The sequence below is a fragment of the Pollachius pollachius genome, assembly GCF_949987615.1.
Source record: "Pollachius pollachius genome assembly, chromosome: 18".
Taxonomy (NCBI): domain Eukaryota; kingdom Metazoa; phylum Chordata; class Actinopteri; order Gadiformes; family Gadidae; genus Pollachius; species Pollachius pollachius.
In genome coordinates, this window is record NC_136951.1 from 13,759,190 (window position 1) to 13,775,736 (window position 16,547).

General features: G+C 51.8%; 2 protein-coding genes across 10 annotated transcripts in view; one reads left to right on the top strand and one right to left on the bottom strand.

Annotated features, from left to right (window-relative positions):
* Positions 1-4,856, bottom strand: part of lrmp (lymphoid-restricted membrane protein) — a 31,932-nt gene extending 27,076 nt beyond the window's left edge. For 8 of the 9 annotated variants that reach the window (XM_079756042.1, XM_079756045.1, XM_079756041.1 and 5 more), the window contains exons 1-3: positions 4,539-4,856; positions 1,260-2,074; positions 266-376 (exon numbers count right to left, since the gene is read on the bottom strand). In XM_079756042.1, the coding sequence (XP_079612168.1) occupies positions 266-376; positions 1,260-2,001 (853 nt within the window). In that variant the 5' untranslated portion in view covers positions 2,002-2,074; positions 4,539-4,856. Of the gene's footprint in view, positions 1-265; positions 377-1,259; positions 2,075-3,263; positions 3,347-4,538 lie in introns of those variants that run through there. The other variant, XM_079756038.1, reaches the window with a different exon arrangement.
* bcat1 (branched chain amino-acid transaminase 1, cytosolic) lies at positions 3,872-15,529 on the top strand. The gene is made up of 11 exons (XM_079756053.1): positions 3,872-3,959; positions 4,420-4,470; positions 5,973-6,173; positions 6,806-6,916; positions 8,484-8,603; positions 9,089-9,258; positions 9,922-10,064; positions 10,463-10,548; positions 10,942-11,082; positions 13,423-13,497; positions 14,673-15,529. The coding sequence occupies exons 1-11, from the start codon at positions 3,945-3,947 to the stop codon at positions 14,709-14,711; spliced, it is 1,152 nt and encodes a 383-aa protein (XP_079612179.1). The 5' UTR covers positions 3,872-3,944; the 3' UTR covers positions 14,712-15,529.
* The last annotated feature ends 1,018 nt before the right edge of the window (positions 15,530-16,547 follow it).

A 16,547-nucleotide genomic window follows, 5' to 3' on the forward strand; every position in this document is an offset into this window, starting at 1 on the left:
GGGTCAGGGACAGGACCGGGACACAACACAGGGTCAGAGACAGGACCGGGACACAACACAGGGACAGGGACCAGGACCGGGACACAACACAGGGTCAGGGACAGGACCGGGACACAACACAGGGTCAGAGACACCACACAGGGTAAGGGACAGGACCGGGACACCACAGAGGGTCAGGGACAGGACGGTATGTGTGTACCTCTATGCTGTGTGTGTGTGTGTGTGTGCGTGTGTACCTCTTTGCTGTGTGTGTGTGTTTGGGTACCTCTGTGCTGTGTGTCACACGCATGAAAGATGGTGTCCAGCAGATCTTCCTCGCAGATCAGACTCACTTCAGCCATGTTCTCCTTCCTGGTCTCAGAGCGTACCAGAAAGGCTGAAACACACAATGAAGCATGTGTAACGCATGCTGGCCCACAAACACACACAGACATTAGATAAGGAAGAGTCCCATGCCTGACTTGGCTTGAGGCATAGTAGAAAACCCTGTTCACAAAGAGGAACAGCTAGAGCTCAGGATCAGACCTGGCCTTCGAACAAACTACAACTCCACTGGACCTTTAAAAAAACAACAACTCAACCTTTAAAAAAACTACAACTCTACTGGACCTTTAAAAAAACTACAACTCCACTGGACCTTTAAAAAAAACTACAACTCTACTGGACCTTTAAAAAAACTACAACTCTACCGGACCTTTAAAAAACTACCACTCTACTGGACCTTTAAAAAAACTACAACTCTAGTGGACCTTTAAAATACTACAACTCTACTGACCTTTAAAAAACTACAACTCTACTGGACCTTTAAAAAAACTACAACTCTACTGGACCTTTAAAAAAACTACCACTCTACTGGACCTTTAAAAAACTACCACTCTACTGGACCTTTAAAAAACTACCACTCTACTGGACCTTTAAAAACACTACAACTCTACTGGACCTTTAAAAACACTACAACTCTACTGGACCTTTAAAAAAACTACAACTCTACTGGACCTTTAAAAAACTACCACTCTACTGGACCTTTAAAAAACTACCACTCTACTGGACCTTTAAAAACACTACAACTCTACTGGACCTTTAAAAAAACTACCACTCTACTGGACCTTTAAAAAAACGACTAGACTTCGGCAAAACTACAACTGGGCCTTTAAAAGCTACAACAGACAAGAAGCTGCAGATGCAAACAGGCCAGGACCCCCTGCCCTAGGGTCCGGGGGGGTCCTGGGGTGTCCCGGCTGCTGAGCTGCGGGGCCTACCTGATTCCCCCAAAGAAAGCCTCCGCACCACCAGAGCGGGGAAGGCCAGCTCTCCGTCCCCGCCGGTGCAGTCGGCGGTGCGGCCGAGGTCCGGGTCGTAGGCCAGCAGGTGGGCCGGAGGGGCCGCGGCCCGGCTCAAAGAAGGGCTGCCCCAGCGCCCCCTCTCCTCCGTCTGCGCCTGCTGCACCGAGGGGCGGGAGAAGGCGAGGCCCGCCGCCACAGAGTCCTTGGTGAGCGTGGTGGGCGTGGAGCAGTACCGCTGCCACGCCGCGCCCTGCCGGCCCCCGGGGGCCCCTGTCGCCCCCACCCAGTCCCTCCTCTCCCCTGGGGTGCTGGACACGCTGCAGGTGAAGTTGGCGGGCGTCGACTGCGGTGCAATGGGCGTGGCCGGGGCGTATCCGTACGCGTGGCGGGACGACAGAGACCCAGGGACGCCGCTCCGCGAGGCGGGGAGGGTCGGGATCCCCGTGGGCCCGGCTCGACCCCGGCCCCGGGCCCCTGGGGGCCCCCGCTCTGGGGGCTCGGCGGCAGGGCGCTTCTTCAGGATGGGGTCCAGGTCTGAGCGCAGGGCGGCGCGCGGCGTGCGCTGGCAGCTGCCGGAGGACAGCTTGGGGATCTGGAAGGGCGAGTGGGGCTGGCGGTCACCGCACCACTGGATGCTCTGCAGCTTGCGGCAGATGCTGTCCACTGGGTTGTGGTGGCGCCGCGGCGACAGGGGGGAGGAGCTTGAGCAAGGGTCCATGATGGGCGGGGGGGCGCGGACGACGGGTCGAGGGGGAGGGCTCGCCTGAGAGAGGAGGGGAGGAGGAGGTGGTCTGGGGAGGAGAAGGGGGAGACGGGGGGGGGAAAAGGAAGAAGAGGAGATGGAGATTGGGACAGAAAGGAGGAGAGGAGGAGGAGAAGGGGGAGACGGGGGGGTTGAGGAGAAGGGAGATACGGAGGAGGAAGAGGAAGCAGAGATGCGAGGAGGAAGAGGAGATGGGAGGAGGAGGAGGAGACAGAAAGAATAAGAGGAGGAGGAAGAGGAGGAGGAGAAAACTGTTATGTTCACAGAACTGTTTATCAGATGTGCAGCCTAACGTGGTCATCGTGTCCATTATGACTGATGACAAGTGGCCAGACTCATCTATATAAAACACACAGATAACTCAGGAGAAACACAGCCCCCCACACTCTTAGTGATATCACAACCATAAGGTCAAGGGTATAGCTCCTATAGGTTGGGCCTGGGTTAACTTAACGCACACATTCCTTTATGGTACTTCTGTGCATATTTCACAACATAAAATAAATGACTTAAGTAAGGAGATTGGAAGATTTTAATCAAAGGGCCTCTTGGGAAAGAGGCCCTTTGATGAAAGGACAAAAGGCAAAAGTCCAGGAGACTTTTCTGCGATACTGCAGATTAATTTGTCCTGTCTAGTAATAGGTTAATGCATTTCTATGAATAGATCATCGTTCTCGGTTACAGGGATATGATCGTGGTCGTGGAGGATGGAGGTGATGAATATATTTTAGCGCTACGAGGATATGGATGAGATGGTTTAGGATCGAGACCCACCTCGACAGACGAGTACTCAAACAGAGAGGATACTTAAACCAAAATCTGCGGTAGAAGATGAATTCCTTTCTGAGGCTACTTACTGGTGTGCAGCTTGTTTCTATCTGATTAAACACACACGCGAAACGCAATCTAATGAGATATGAGGCCAATTCAATGATAATTAAAACGACGTCGCGATCAGAAGCTGCAGTCGGCTCCTAATATAATTGGAAGTCAAGCTTCCAATTATCAAACCGATCAATACATTTATCCTGAAGAACATTCATGGAATGTTTGACGCACTTATTAACCGCACTAAACGATGGTTCAAGACGGAGCTGAACTGTGCATGGGTCGTAGACATCACCTGAACCTACAGGTAGCCCAGCATGGCTGCTGCTGATCACAACAAACAAATCAATCAACCCCTGATCAGGTAACAGGTAAACGCACGAGCCTACCTGGTGGGCCGTGGGGGCCACGAGGTGAGCTCTCTCGGGACGGAGGGTCGCTTTACACCTGTCCAGAACTCCAACGTAAGCGTTGATGTCTGTGTGTATTCAGGTAGGAGGTGCAGCAGTGCAGCTTCGGCGATCGACGTCGAGGAGGATTTATAACCTTCAAAAGCTGAGCAACATCTCCCCCTAGTGGGCCTGTGTTGTACAAACACCCTGCTGCGAAAACTGCCGGAAAATAATGACCCTGATTAATGTCCAAATCACGAGGTCTGATCGTATGTCAACATCATCCGTGTGTGTGTGTGTGTGTGTGTGTGTGTGTGTGTGTGTGTGTGTGTGTGTGTGTGTGTGTGTGTGTGTGTGTGTGTGTTTGGACATTTTGAAATCTCCCTGAGGTTAACATGGATCTTGTATCTGATTGGAGGAATATTCTCACCATTAAATAAAGGGAATCCTTCCCCCAGAAATGTGTGTGTGTGTGCGTGTGCGTGTGTGTGTGCGTGTGTGTGTGTGTGTGTGTGTGTGTGTGTGTGTGTGGCAGGTGAGTCACACCGCTCCATTGCACGTTATATTGAAGACATATCAAAGTGAGATCAGGTGCGGAGGACCACATTGCCTCTGACCCGGGGACTGTCAGTAAACGGGCTGCACAAGAGACGGATCCGCAGGGGAACTCTGATCATCATGTCCACTCTCAAGGTAAACTCTTCCATCTGTACCGTAGGGCTACGATACATTGAGATACGTTATTACCTTAAGTTACCTTATTACCTTACCTTACCTTATTACCTTATGGTGTCTTTTACATACCCTGACACACAGGGTATATCTATATCTATCTATATCTATATCTATATATATAAAAGTATATTAAATATATATTATAAAGCCAAGAAATATATTATATAAAAACCCAATATAGGCTAATATATATATATATAGACTATATATTTCTTGGCTTTATAATATATATGTTTTGAGTGACCACTGGTTATAAATCACTGTATGACTACTGTCCGTTTACCTTTAATATAGCACGCTGTCTCATAAGTCAGATCTAAAGTTTAAATTCAACCTGCGATAGACTTTTGAACACAACTTGAAAAGTCATGCATTATTTACAAAGCGCGTGTATCGACCGATCTGTCTGTGTTGGCAGGGTTGTGACGTCACTAAGGGGCAGGCCTCCCTCGGCGTCCGGAGCTTCAAGGTAAGGAGACCATAGCTATGACGGGACGGGTACAGGTGTAAGGGGCTACCATCCGGGGCGTCACCTACCCTCAGAAACATGTTGAGGTCTCCTGGGTCCTGGCCAACGTCTCAAACCCTCAGACCCCGTCCCTCCAGTCACGAATATATCGCGAGAAGAATTATATATGTCGCAGAACAGAAAGAGGAGAACTAAATCCAGACCGGAACCCTCGAGACCGCGACGGCTGGTCCCGCCATGTGCCCTCCGCCTTCCGGCGATCCGGTGATTGACCGGGCGGTGACCCCTCACCGGGGGGTGACCCTGACCCCTCACCCCTCTCCTTCGTCCTCGCGCCTCGCGGACAGGAGGTGCTAATGTATCTCGCGTGTCTCGCTCGTCCTTCAATCGCGCGGCGAGGAGGAAACGAGCGGCTCAGGTTCTGGATTAGCATGGGGGCACGAGCGCACGGTCACGTGCACTGCCAGACAAACACCTGTCCCGTCTCTGCCCGCGTGCACTTTTTTACTAATGCTCTGTCCAGGCGGGGACGCGCGTCACAACATCACTACTGACGGGTAGTAGACACACTGCGGGCGTGTGCGTGTGTGTGTGTGCACGCGTGCGTGTGTGCTTGATTCACAGAATGAGACCACGCCAAATCAACTTTCAGTCGCGCAGTGGAAGTTACAATTTATTTGCTATTCAATTAAAATAGGGTCATATGTATCCCAATATGTCCATCATCTGAGTTTGACTTTGAAACCCTGCGTCTCCCCTCGCTGAGAGGCTCCTCGCGCCGCGGTGTGAATGCCGCGGGGTAGGCCTATTTATAGTCGGGGTTCCGACTAATCCAGTCTGACCACACCTCAGACCAGTGCGGCCAATGAAACAACCGGGAATGTTGTGTCTTCGTCTAACGTGCGATTAACAAAATAAGAGTTTATTCATGACGCACCGATGCTTTAGGTGTCTCAGCAAAAGTAGAAGATTACCTTCAGGACAAATAGAATAAAAGTAACAAATAGCTTACCTAGAAAAATGCAACACTGTGTATGTGTGCGTGTGTGTGCAGTGTGCGTGTGTGTGTGTTAATTGGATGACGACGGTTCCTCTCAGGTCGTTTATTGGTTGTTCTGGTGATGTTGCGGTCAAACTGTGGAAGATAAGCAGCTTAAAGACTGGACCGACCCACGTGACCGTTTACCTCGTGTGATTAGCCTGACGTCTAATTGTTGCTCGTTGACGACGGTCCAGACCTGCGCGTCATCAACGTCTTAGCGGACCTGAAAGAGACCGGTTTACACCTGAGTGCGGTCCGTCCAGTGTCGTTACGGAAACGAGCTGCGACCCACTTCCTTTGACGTAGTAGCTTTCCAAACGTCATCAAGGCTTATGGTGTCCCCCTTATTCACCCTGCTGAAGGACACCTCGACGCCTGTCTGTCTGTCTCTCTGTCTCTCTGCCTCTCTGTCTGCCTGAACCGGTCTGTCTGACTGTCTGTCTGTGTGTCTTTTCCCAAGGCCGTAGACCTGTCCGTAGAGCTCGTTCCGGAGCGCCCTACCAAGCCTGACCTGCGGGGGGCGCCGTTCGGCTCGGTGTTCACGGACCACATGCTGAGCGTCCAGTGGACCCTCGCCCAGGGCTGGGAGCCCCCCCAGATCACTCCCTTCAGGAACCTGTCCCTGCACCCCGCCTGCTCCGGCCTGCAGTACGCAATACAGGTCACCACCCTGTCTGTCTGTCTGTCTGTCTGTCTGTCTGTCTGTCTGTCTGTCTGTCTGTCTGTCTGTCTGTCTGTCTGTCTGTCTGTCTTTCTGTGTGTCTTTGTCTCCTCCTGTCTCCCCTTCATGCCTTTCCTCTCGTACCTTCTCTTCTTTCTCCTATCCTCTTTATTCTCCTCACTTCCTCCCTCTCTTCTCCTCCTCTCTTCTACTCCTCTCTTCTTGTGTCTCCTCTTCTCTCCTCGCTTTTCCTCGTTTCTCCTTTTCTCCTCTTCTCCTCCTTTCCTCTCATCTCCTCCTCCCTTCTCCTCCTCCCCTCCTCTCTCCTCCTCTCCTCCTCTCCTCCTCTCTTCTCCTCTCTCCTCTTGTCTCCCCTTCATGCCTCTCCTCTTGTCTCCTCTTCCTCCCTCTCTTCTCCTCCTCTCTCCTCCTCTCTTCTTTCCTCTCTCCTCTCTTCTCCTCTCTCTTCTCTATTCTCCTCTTCGTTCCCTCTGGGTTTTGGGGAGTTTCCGTTCAGCTGTAGACTGTTGGGGTCAGGGGGGGGTCTCGTGGCCCTGTGAAGCCCTCTGATCCTGGAGCTGAGCTGAAGGGCTCCAGTAGTAACACCTGTCCTCTGCTCCTCCGGCCCCCAGCTGTACGAGGGCCTGAAGGCGTACCGGGGGGCCGACGGTCGCCTGCGTCTCTTCAGACCCCTGCTCAACATGGACCGGATGGTTCGCTCCGCCGAGAGGGCGTGTCTACCTGTAGGAGATCCCCCCCCCACCCACACACACACACACACTAACACACACACACACACACACACACACAAACACACACACACACACACACACACACACGCACACACACACACACACACACACACACACACAGGCATTGACACACTGTTGACACTGACATGTATCTACAGTTATGTATGTGGGCGGGCACACAGACTGTTACATAATAGACAAAGGCAGACTCAGGCTCACTTTCAAGGAAGTGTAACCGAACCAGGAAAATGAGCATTTTCTTTGGCAGATTTACAGAAACCACAACAATGCAACCTCAAACCCACGTGAGAAACGACGGTTAATTTCCATTTCATGAAGGCTGCGCCGTTGGGCTTCACCTCCTGGGTTGAGGTGAAGCTGAGAGCCTCACCCGAGGTGAAGGTACCCCTGCTGGACCCAAGTCTCAGGGACCCCAGTCTCAGAGTCCTAAGTCTCAGGGACCCCAGTCTCAGGGTCCTAAGTATCAGGGAGCCAAGTCTCAGGGTCCTAAGTATCAGGGACCTAAGTCTTAGGGACCTAAGTCTCAGGGACCTAAGTCTCAGGGACCAAAGTCTCAGAGTCCTAAGTCTCAGGGACCTAAGTCTTAGGGACCTAAGTCTCAGGGACCCCAGTCTCAGAGTCCTAAGTCTCAGGGACCTAAGTCTTAGGGCACATCAGACTCAACAAGCCATATAAATCAAAGCTGGAATTTCCCGTAAGAACAGGCCAAGTGGTGAACCAGAGAGTCTCTGAGTGTGTAGCCTCTGACTCAGCAGTAAATCCACAAGATCCGGGCGATGCAGAGGGACTGGATGTCTCACTTGTCTGCTGCCACCGGAATGAGACCGAAAACCAAGTCTGCTAACTAGGGTGAACCAACAAGCCACAAGGCCCCAAGACAACCGCACCCAGCGAGAGGTTGAGGAAGAGCCTGCAGGACTATCAGTGACAAAAGGCAGCTTAAGTAGGCCTCGCCCAAAAACAACAAAGCTCTTGCTAGCCAGCTAAACACATCAAGGTCTGTCCTGAATCTCTGGGCCCCCGCGATGTGCTGGGCCCCCAGACTGTGCAGGGTCTGAGGGGCCCACGGTCAGAGTTGAATGTGTGGAGCGCAGTTGGTTTAAGTAATGCGCAGTGGGTTCTAATCAGAACTTACAATCTGTACAATCAGATAGACCGATACAGGAAATACACCCACACCCACTTCAAAGCAGTTGATGAAACAAAACAGGTAGATGTTGAAAGGTAACATTTTGATTTCCCAACAGAGGCTCCTTTTCTTAACGTCCATCCACCCCCCTTCTCATTGCTCATCCATTATACTTACCTCTGAATTTCCCGAAATTAATCTTGGCCTCACTCCTTTTTTGGTTGTTTGCTTCCTCATACCTGTACATACCTGCTATTGTACTGTAAAATACAGTACAATAGCGATTTGAAATTGTAGGCCTATGTACTTTACTTAAGTATTCAACAAAGGCTGTAAAATCAACATTATTAAATATTGATAAATCTCTCTCTCTCTCTCTCTCTCTCTCTCTCCCTCCCCCTCTCCCAGGTGTTTGACCAGGCAGAGCTATTGGAGTGTATCAGGAGGTTGGTGGAGCTCGAGAGTGAGTGGGTCACTGAGTCTGATCCGGCCAGTCTGTACATCAGACCCACGTTCATAGGGACAGAGGTCGGGAGGCATTCACACACACACACGCATGGAACACTCTTAAAGGTTGTATCAGCGATGTTGGGTAACGTCACTTGCGGTATTTGAAGTGAGATTTGCCGCGCAAAACCCAACAACACCCACCACCCCTTGTCGGTGATTGGTTGGCATACTATTTATTTTGGTTTTGAGTGGTTGGTAGCACCATTTGTTTTTGTGTACGATCTCGGAGCATGTTTCGGCCTAGTATCGCTGATACAACCTTTAAGGCTTTCAGAACGCTGCATTTAGACTGTTGTGGTTTTTTTGCGCCATAAAATGTGTCATTTTAGTAGTTAAAAACATGGCCTTCTGCCCTTCTGCCTTTCCCGCTATTTGAAACGTCAAATAGCGGAAACTATTGAACTCTCCTAACACAGCTAACGCTGTTTAGAACCACGAATGGTTTAATTCTGTGGTTTAACCCTGTGCCCCATGTGTGGACGCCCCCCCCCCCCCCCCCCCAGACATTCCTGGGTCTGCGGCGCCCCACCCGGGCCCTCCTCTACGTGGTCCTGAGCCCCGGGCTGGGCACCTACTTCAGCACAGGGGCCCCAGGGTCCGACCTGGCCCTGTGGGCCGAGCCCAAGTACATCCGGGCCTGGAGGGGCGGCACCGGGGACGTCAAGATGGGAGGGTGAGTCTACACGCATGCTAAGGTAACACATGCAAAGTCACAACTTTTCTCTGTTTTGGGACCTCAGTGGTGGAACGAGCTCCCTACCGATGTCAGGACCGCAGAGTCGCTCACCAGCTTCCGCAAAAGACTCAAAACTCACCTGTTCAGAGTTCATCTCGACTCTGCATAGAAACCAATGCACAGCCACCATTGAATGTTGTACGTCCTGGCACTTGTACATTGCACTTATTCAAGGTACTTAATTGTGTAGCGTCTATAGTAGCTGCTATCGCTGCTTTACACGGGGAATGGGTTAGCCTAGCGGTTGTAATACTTGCACTTGGTTCTATGAACGTCTTTACTGTACCGACAGCGATATATTGTTTCACTTCTTATGACAAATGTACTTATTGTAACAAATGCACTTATTGTAAGTCGCTTTGGATAAAAGCGTCTGCTAAATGCCCTAAATGTAAATGTAAATGTAAACATGCTAACACTACACCCAAAGGTCAGTGTTCCCAATGCATCCTGGGAATAATCACCAGTAACACCTGTATGTAGAGGTTTAGTAGAGAAGAGTAATATGGACACCCTCTCCTTCCTCGGTCTCTCCCCCCTCTCTCTCACTCTTCTCTGTCTCACTCTCTCCCTCACCCTCTGTCTCCCCCTCCTGGTCAGGAACTACGGGGGGTCCCTGGCCCCCCAGTGTGAGGCACTAGAGCATGGCTGCCAGCAGCTCCTGTGGCTCTACGGTGACAACCAGCAGATCACAGAGGCCGGGACCATGAACATTTTCCTCCACTGGACCAATGAGAAAGGAGGTCCGCCCTCACTGTGCACCCTTCTGGCCAATCGCAGGCCAGTATACTGGGTCGATGATTTTTGAGCTTGACATGCATATGATAGAAATGTATAATGTAAATTATTATCTATATCATGTTAATATTTATATCATGGACATATTACATATTTAAATTCTTCAACTTGATTTCCAAAGAAGAATTTTTAGTAAAGAAATTACAATAAATAAATTAATACTTTAAGGTTGGGAGTTGTCGATTCTAAAAGCTTGCGGATTACGACCTCTATTGGAAACATCATGTCATTATAGGAAAATAAATTTTCCGCTCTTTGCTACAGTATATTTTATAACACCCTTCTCCTTGTATAACACCCTTCTCCTTGTCCTCCTCCTTCTCCTTCTCCTCCTCCTCTCCAGTGGAGGAGCTGGCCACGCCGCCACTGGATGGCCTCATCCTGCCGGGCGTCACCAGACAGAGCATCCTAGAACTGGCCAGGGAGTGGGTGAGAGAGAGAGAGAGAGAGAGAGAGAGAGAGAGAGAGAGAGAGTAATAAGAGATATTTATCAATATTTAATAATATATTTTTGAAAATTGTATCTTGTTAACTTATTATATTGTATGTTTGTTTGTGTGTGTGTGTGTGTGTGTGTGTGTGTGTGTGTGTGTGTGTGTGTGTGTGTGTGTGTGTGTCTCTTATATGTATGCATTTCTGTTTGCATGTTTGAGATTGTGAACGTGTGTAAAGCAAAATTCTTTAAATAAATCAGACGTAAAAGTCTGACCAATACAATGTGAACAGACAGTGATTACAGTGTGACTACAGGTAGATGATGAATGGAGCATCACCCGGTGGCCGTATGGACCCTGATGTAACCGGAGGCTGCTGTGGTTTCAGGGCGTCTGCCAGGTGACGGAGCGGGTCCTCACCATGGAGCAGCTCCTCTGGGGCCTGGAGGAGGGCCGCGTGACGGAGCTGTTCGGCTGTGGGACGGCCAGCCTGCTCTGCCCCGTGGGGAGGGTCCGCTACAGGGGGGAGGTGAGGGGGAGGAGAGGGGGGAGGGTCCGCTACAGGGGGGAGGTGAGGGGGAGGAGAGGGGGGAGGGTCCGCTACAGGGGGGAGGTGAGGGGGGAGACGGGGGGAGGGTCCGCTACAGAGGGGAGGTGAGGGGGAGACGGGGGGGGAGGGTCCACTACAGGGGGGAGGTGAGGGGGAGGAGAGGGGGGAGGGTCCGCTACAGGGGGAGGTGAGGGGGAGGAGAGGGGGGAGGGTCCGCTACAGGGGGGAGGTGAGGGGGGAGACGGGGGGAGGGTCCGCTACAGAGGGGAGGTGAGGGGGAGACGGGGGGGGAGGGTCCACTACAGGGGGGAGGTGAGGGGGAGACGGGGGGGAGGGTCCACTACAGGGGGGAGGTGAGGGGGAGACGGGGGGGGAGGGTCCACTACAAGGGGGAGGTGAGGGGGAGGAGAGGGGGGAGGGTCCACTACAGGGGGGAGGTGAGGGGGAGGAGAAGGGGGGAGGGTCCGCTACAGGGGGAGGTGAGGGGGAGACGGGGGGGGAGGGTCCACTACAAGGGGGAGGTGAGGGGGAGGAGAGGGGGGAGGGTCCACTACAGGGGGGAGGTGAGGGGGAGGAGAAGGGGGAGGGTCCATTACAGGGGGGAGGTGAGGGGGGAGGAGAGGGGGGGAGGGTCCACTACAAGGGGGAGAGGGGGGGGGGATCCGCTACAGGGGGGAGGTGAGGGGGAGAGGGGGGAGGGTCCACTACAGGGGGGAGGTGAGGGGGAGAGGGGGGGGGGTCCACTACAGGGGGAGGTGAGGGGGGAGACGGGGGGAGGGTCCACTACAGGGGGGAGGTGAGGGGGAGACGGGGGGGGGTCCACTACAGGGGGGAGGTGAGGGGGAGGAGAAGGGGGAGGGTCCACTACAGGGGGGAGGTGAGGGGGAGGAGAAGGAGGAGGGTCCGCTACAGGGGGGAGGTGAGGGGGAGGAGAGGGGGGGGGATCCGCTACAGGGTGGAGGTGAGGGGGAGGAGAGGGGGGGAGGGTCCATTACAGGGGGGAGGTGAGGGGGGAGACGGGGGGAGGGTCTGCTACAGGGGGGAGGTGAGGGGGAGGAGAGGGGGGAGGGTCCGCTACAGGGGGGAGGTGAGGGGGAGGAGAGGGGGGAGGGTCCGCTACAGGGGGGAGGTGAGGGGGAGGAGAGGGGGGAGGGTCCGCTACAGGGGGGGAGGTGAGGGGGAGGAGAAGGGGGAGGGTCCACTACAAGGGGGAGGAGAGGGGGGAGAGGGGGGAGGGTGCACTTCATGGGGGGAGGTGAGGGGGAGGCAGTACTACCAGGGGGAGGAGAGGGGGGAGGAGAAGGGGGAGGGTGCACTACACTCTCTCCATCCATCCATTCATCTATCTATCTATCTTTCTCTCATGCTCACTCTCTGCCTCTCTCTCTTTAACAATCTATCAATCCGTCTGTCTGCCTGTCTCTCTGTCCATCTGATTAATTCCCCACCCCCCCCCCCCCCCACTGTGATCAGTGTGTGCTGCAGACCACACTTCACCTGTCACTGGCTGGATTAGTGCTCCTGCTGCGGGGGTGAGGGCTGAGCGGGTGAAGGGGTGAAGATAATCCAGGGTGCCCTGCCTTTATCTGACATGTGGAGTGACAGGAGGCCTCCTGTTCTCCGGACCCCCCCCCCCCCCCCCCCTCAGATCAGACAATTAACATTAACCACTTCAAGGGTTAATCTGCCTGTTCTACCAGCAGCATGGGGCTACGTCTCCGTCTCCATCGGGCTCTCTGATTGGACGCCTCAGATGAAGGTCCAATCGTGAGCCCCACCTTGGACTCTGTGATTAGAATATCACGGATTGGCTTTGTTATTAGGATGTTCCTGACTTCCTGATGTTTTCAATATAATTCGCAAAAGACTCAAGACTCACTTGTTCAGAGTTAACCTGGACTCTGCATAGCCTCCCCCCTTACCCCCCTCGCTCCTCCTACACACTTATTGTATGTTTTACGTCCTGGCACTTAAATATAGACCATAGCATTGTGTAGCATCTTATCCTAGCTGTCTTTGTTGCATACGGGAAATGGGTTAACCTAGCGATTGTTAGTGCTTGGTTCTATGAACATCAGTACTGGTGGAGGTCTAGCCAATTGCGTCCACAGGCATTTTTGCCCCACCCGTTGACAAACGAGAGGTTCTAGAATCAAGACTCTTCTAGAGTCTACAAATAAGCAAATTAGTATTAGCCTAGCCTAGCCCTACCCCCTTCCAGCTCCTTAACAACCGTTTCTGAACTCACTGTGAGCCAGTAGTTGTAATAAATAGTAATTCTTTGTAACTCATATTAATCGATATGTTGTGTGTTTCCAGGACTTCCTCATTCCCCATCAGGAGAGCGGTGTGCCGCTGTCTACCAGACTGCTGAAGAAACTCAAAGACATACAGGTACACACACACACACGTGCACACGCACAAACGCACACAAACACACATACATACACTCACACATTTACACGTGTACACACACATACACGCACAAACATCCACACACACGTACGCATGTGCACACACACAAACACACACACACGCACACACACAACGTGACCCCTGCATGATCATCAGAAGCTGTATGGAGTTAGGTATCTCACGTTGTGTGTGTGTGTGTGTGTGTGTGTGTGTGTGTGTGTGTGTGTGCTCTCATACACCATAGTGAAAGCCTCTATCAAATTCTTACTGTTGAGAGAGAGGGAGAGAGAGAGAGAGAGAGAGAGAGAGAGAGAGAGACAGAGCCCCACAACGCTCCCCCACAACGCTCTCATTAAGTTTGCAGTAATTACCCAGAAGGCCCTGCACCACTTCAAAGCCAACACAGCCAAGGCAAAACAAACAAGAACAAGGAAGAGGAGGAGAGGAGGAGGAGGAGGAGGAAGAGTGGAGATGGCGTGGTGGTGGTGGGGGGTGGGGGGGGGGGAGACTAAAGCTTAATGAACTATAAAATCGACAAAACGCTCGGAAAAGCGGCGTTCGCCTTCTGCGGCGTGCAGCGTTAAATCTGTTGACATCTCATTTGGAGGAAAACATGATTGTTAACCCCCCCAACCACCCTCTCCCCCTCCTCTGGTTCTCTCTCCTTCTCTCTTTCCGTCTCTCATCGTCTTCCCCCCCCCCCCCCCCGGTGCTCCTCAAGACAACATTGTAGGACAAACAAACAGGCGGTCGCGGGCGGGAGATGAAAGATGGCCGCCCCTCTTTCAAGTTAATTAGAAATCACATTCTTTTGTTTTCCCGCCTCGCCCGCCGCCTGTTTACTCTCCCGCAGCCCGCCATTAGAACAAATTTGCGACATGAGACGCAAATAATTGGATTTGTCTGCGCGGTTGTCAGAGCCGGGCAGAGCGCTGTGTTTGTTAGTTTCTCGTCTTCTTTAATTCCGTTGTTATTCTGCGTCTACTTGACGCTGAGTTGGCTGAACCTCTGCTGGGAGGCGGGAAGCTGGAGGCTGGTGATTAAGAGGAAGTAGTTCTGTCCTCGGAGAGATGGATGATTTGTGCTTCCTGTTGTCTGGTCCTTTTGTGCCTTGACCTTTCCGTGACCTTTCTTTGACCTCTGATCTCTTACAGTACGGACGTGTCGCAAGTGACTGGACCTTCCTGGTGTAGGAGAAGAAGAAGAGTAGAACACTTGCACACACGCACAACATACACACACACACACACACACACACACACACAATTAATATACATACATGCACCCACACTCAAACAAAGACACCCCCACACCCACTCCACTATTTCTTGTGTTTTTTATGCCACTGTCAAAGTCAGGGGCATTACATTTTTGTTTAAAGTTTGATGGACAAGAAGTCTAGGTCTAAAACTCACTCACTCAGTCACTCACTCAATCACACACAGACACCAACACACCCACACATGCACACGCACACACATACACACACAAACACAAACACATACACACATACACACATAAATCTAAACCGATATCCAAACCCACACTTACACACACAAACCAGAAGGCCGACACTGGATGCAGACGTTGGGGATTGAACACAGTAACTTTCAGCTTGGACTCTAACACACAAAGAACTGTGTTATACTATTAGAGGTATGATAATGCCTTCTCTACTGCTAAACGCTCTCCCGAATACTCATCTCTCTGGAACAAAAACAAATGATTCAAACCAACCACCGCAATTAGCAAGCCCTCAAGTAGCATCCCATTCACAAACAAGCAATAACAATTAACTTGCAATTAGCTTAGCATTAGCTAAGAGTTCACCCACTGGCTCATTTAGTTCCATTATGAGCTGCAATGGATATGCAATCAATTTACTTCCAAAATAAAGGTGTCATGTGTGTTTTATAATAGTTTTATAGTATCCGATTTTATAACATTACAACCAACCAAACGCCCAAAAAACTGTAACAATTAAAATCAATAAATTGTTTTGTTTATATCATTTCTTGATTTGTTAGCTGCTTTGTACAAACACACACACACACACACACACACACACACACACACACACACACACACACACACTGTGCCAAACATTGGATCAAACAGCGTCTCATTCACTCACCTCCACTTCTTTCTCTCCCCCTTTCCCCCTCTCCCTCTTTCTCTCTCCCTCTCTATGTCCCTCTCCCTCGCTCCCTCTCTCACTCTCCCCCTTTCCCCCTCTCCCCCTCTCCCTCTTTCTCTCTCCCTCTCTATGTCCCTCTCCCTCTCTCCCTCTCTCCCTCTCCCCCTTTCCTCCTCTCCTCTCCCCTAACCTAGCTCCTTGTCTCTCCCCTCCTCCCTGAGGGATAAGGGGTGTGACGGTGTGTGTGTGTGTAGGGTGTACTGGCTGTTATCTGAGAGTAACTGGTTAGAAATGACCCAGCCATCATTCGCTGTTATGGAGAAGAGTTGACTGGGAGAAAATCTGTCCAGGTCGACTGTTTGAAGTTGTATTTTTTTAGTTTAAAGAGAGAGAGAGAGAGAGAGAGAGAGAGAGAGAGAGAGAGAGAGAGAGAGAGGGAGAGAGAGAGAGGGAGGGGGAGAGAGAGAGGGAGAGGGAGAGAGAGAGAGCGGAGGGGACAGGGGGTAGCCCACACATCCATAGAGAATGGAGAATGCCAAGGGAGGAGATAGAAAAGAGAAAGAAAGAGAGATGAGGAGAGAGAGAGAAAGACAGAAAGACAGGTGCTTGAGGCGATGTTTGGCTCGTAGCAGACTGCCCTCTCTCTCTCTCTCTCCCTCTCCCTCTCCCTCTCTCTCTCTCTCTCCCTCTCTCTCTCTCCCTCTCTCTCTCTCTCTCTCCCCCTCCCTCTCTCTCTCTCCCTCTCCCTCTCTCTCTCTCTCTCCCCCTCCCTCTCTCTCTCTCCCTCTCCCTCTCTCTCTCTCTCTCTCTCCCCCTCCCTCTCTCTCTCTCTCTCTCTCTCTCTCTCTCTCTCCCTCTCTAACTCTCTCTCGCTCTACCGCCGGTGCGTCCT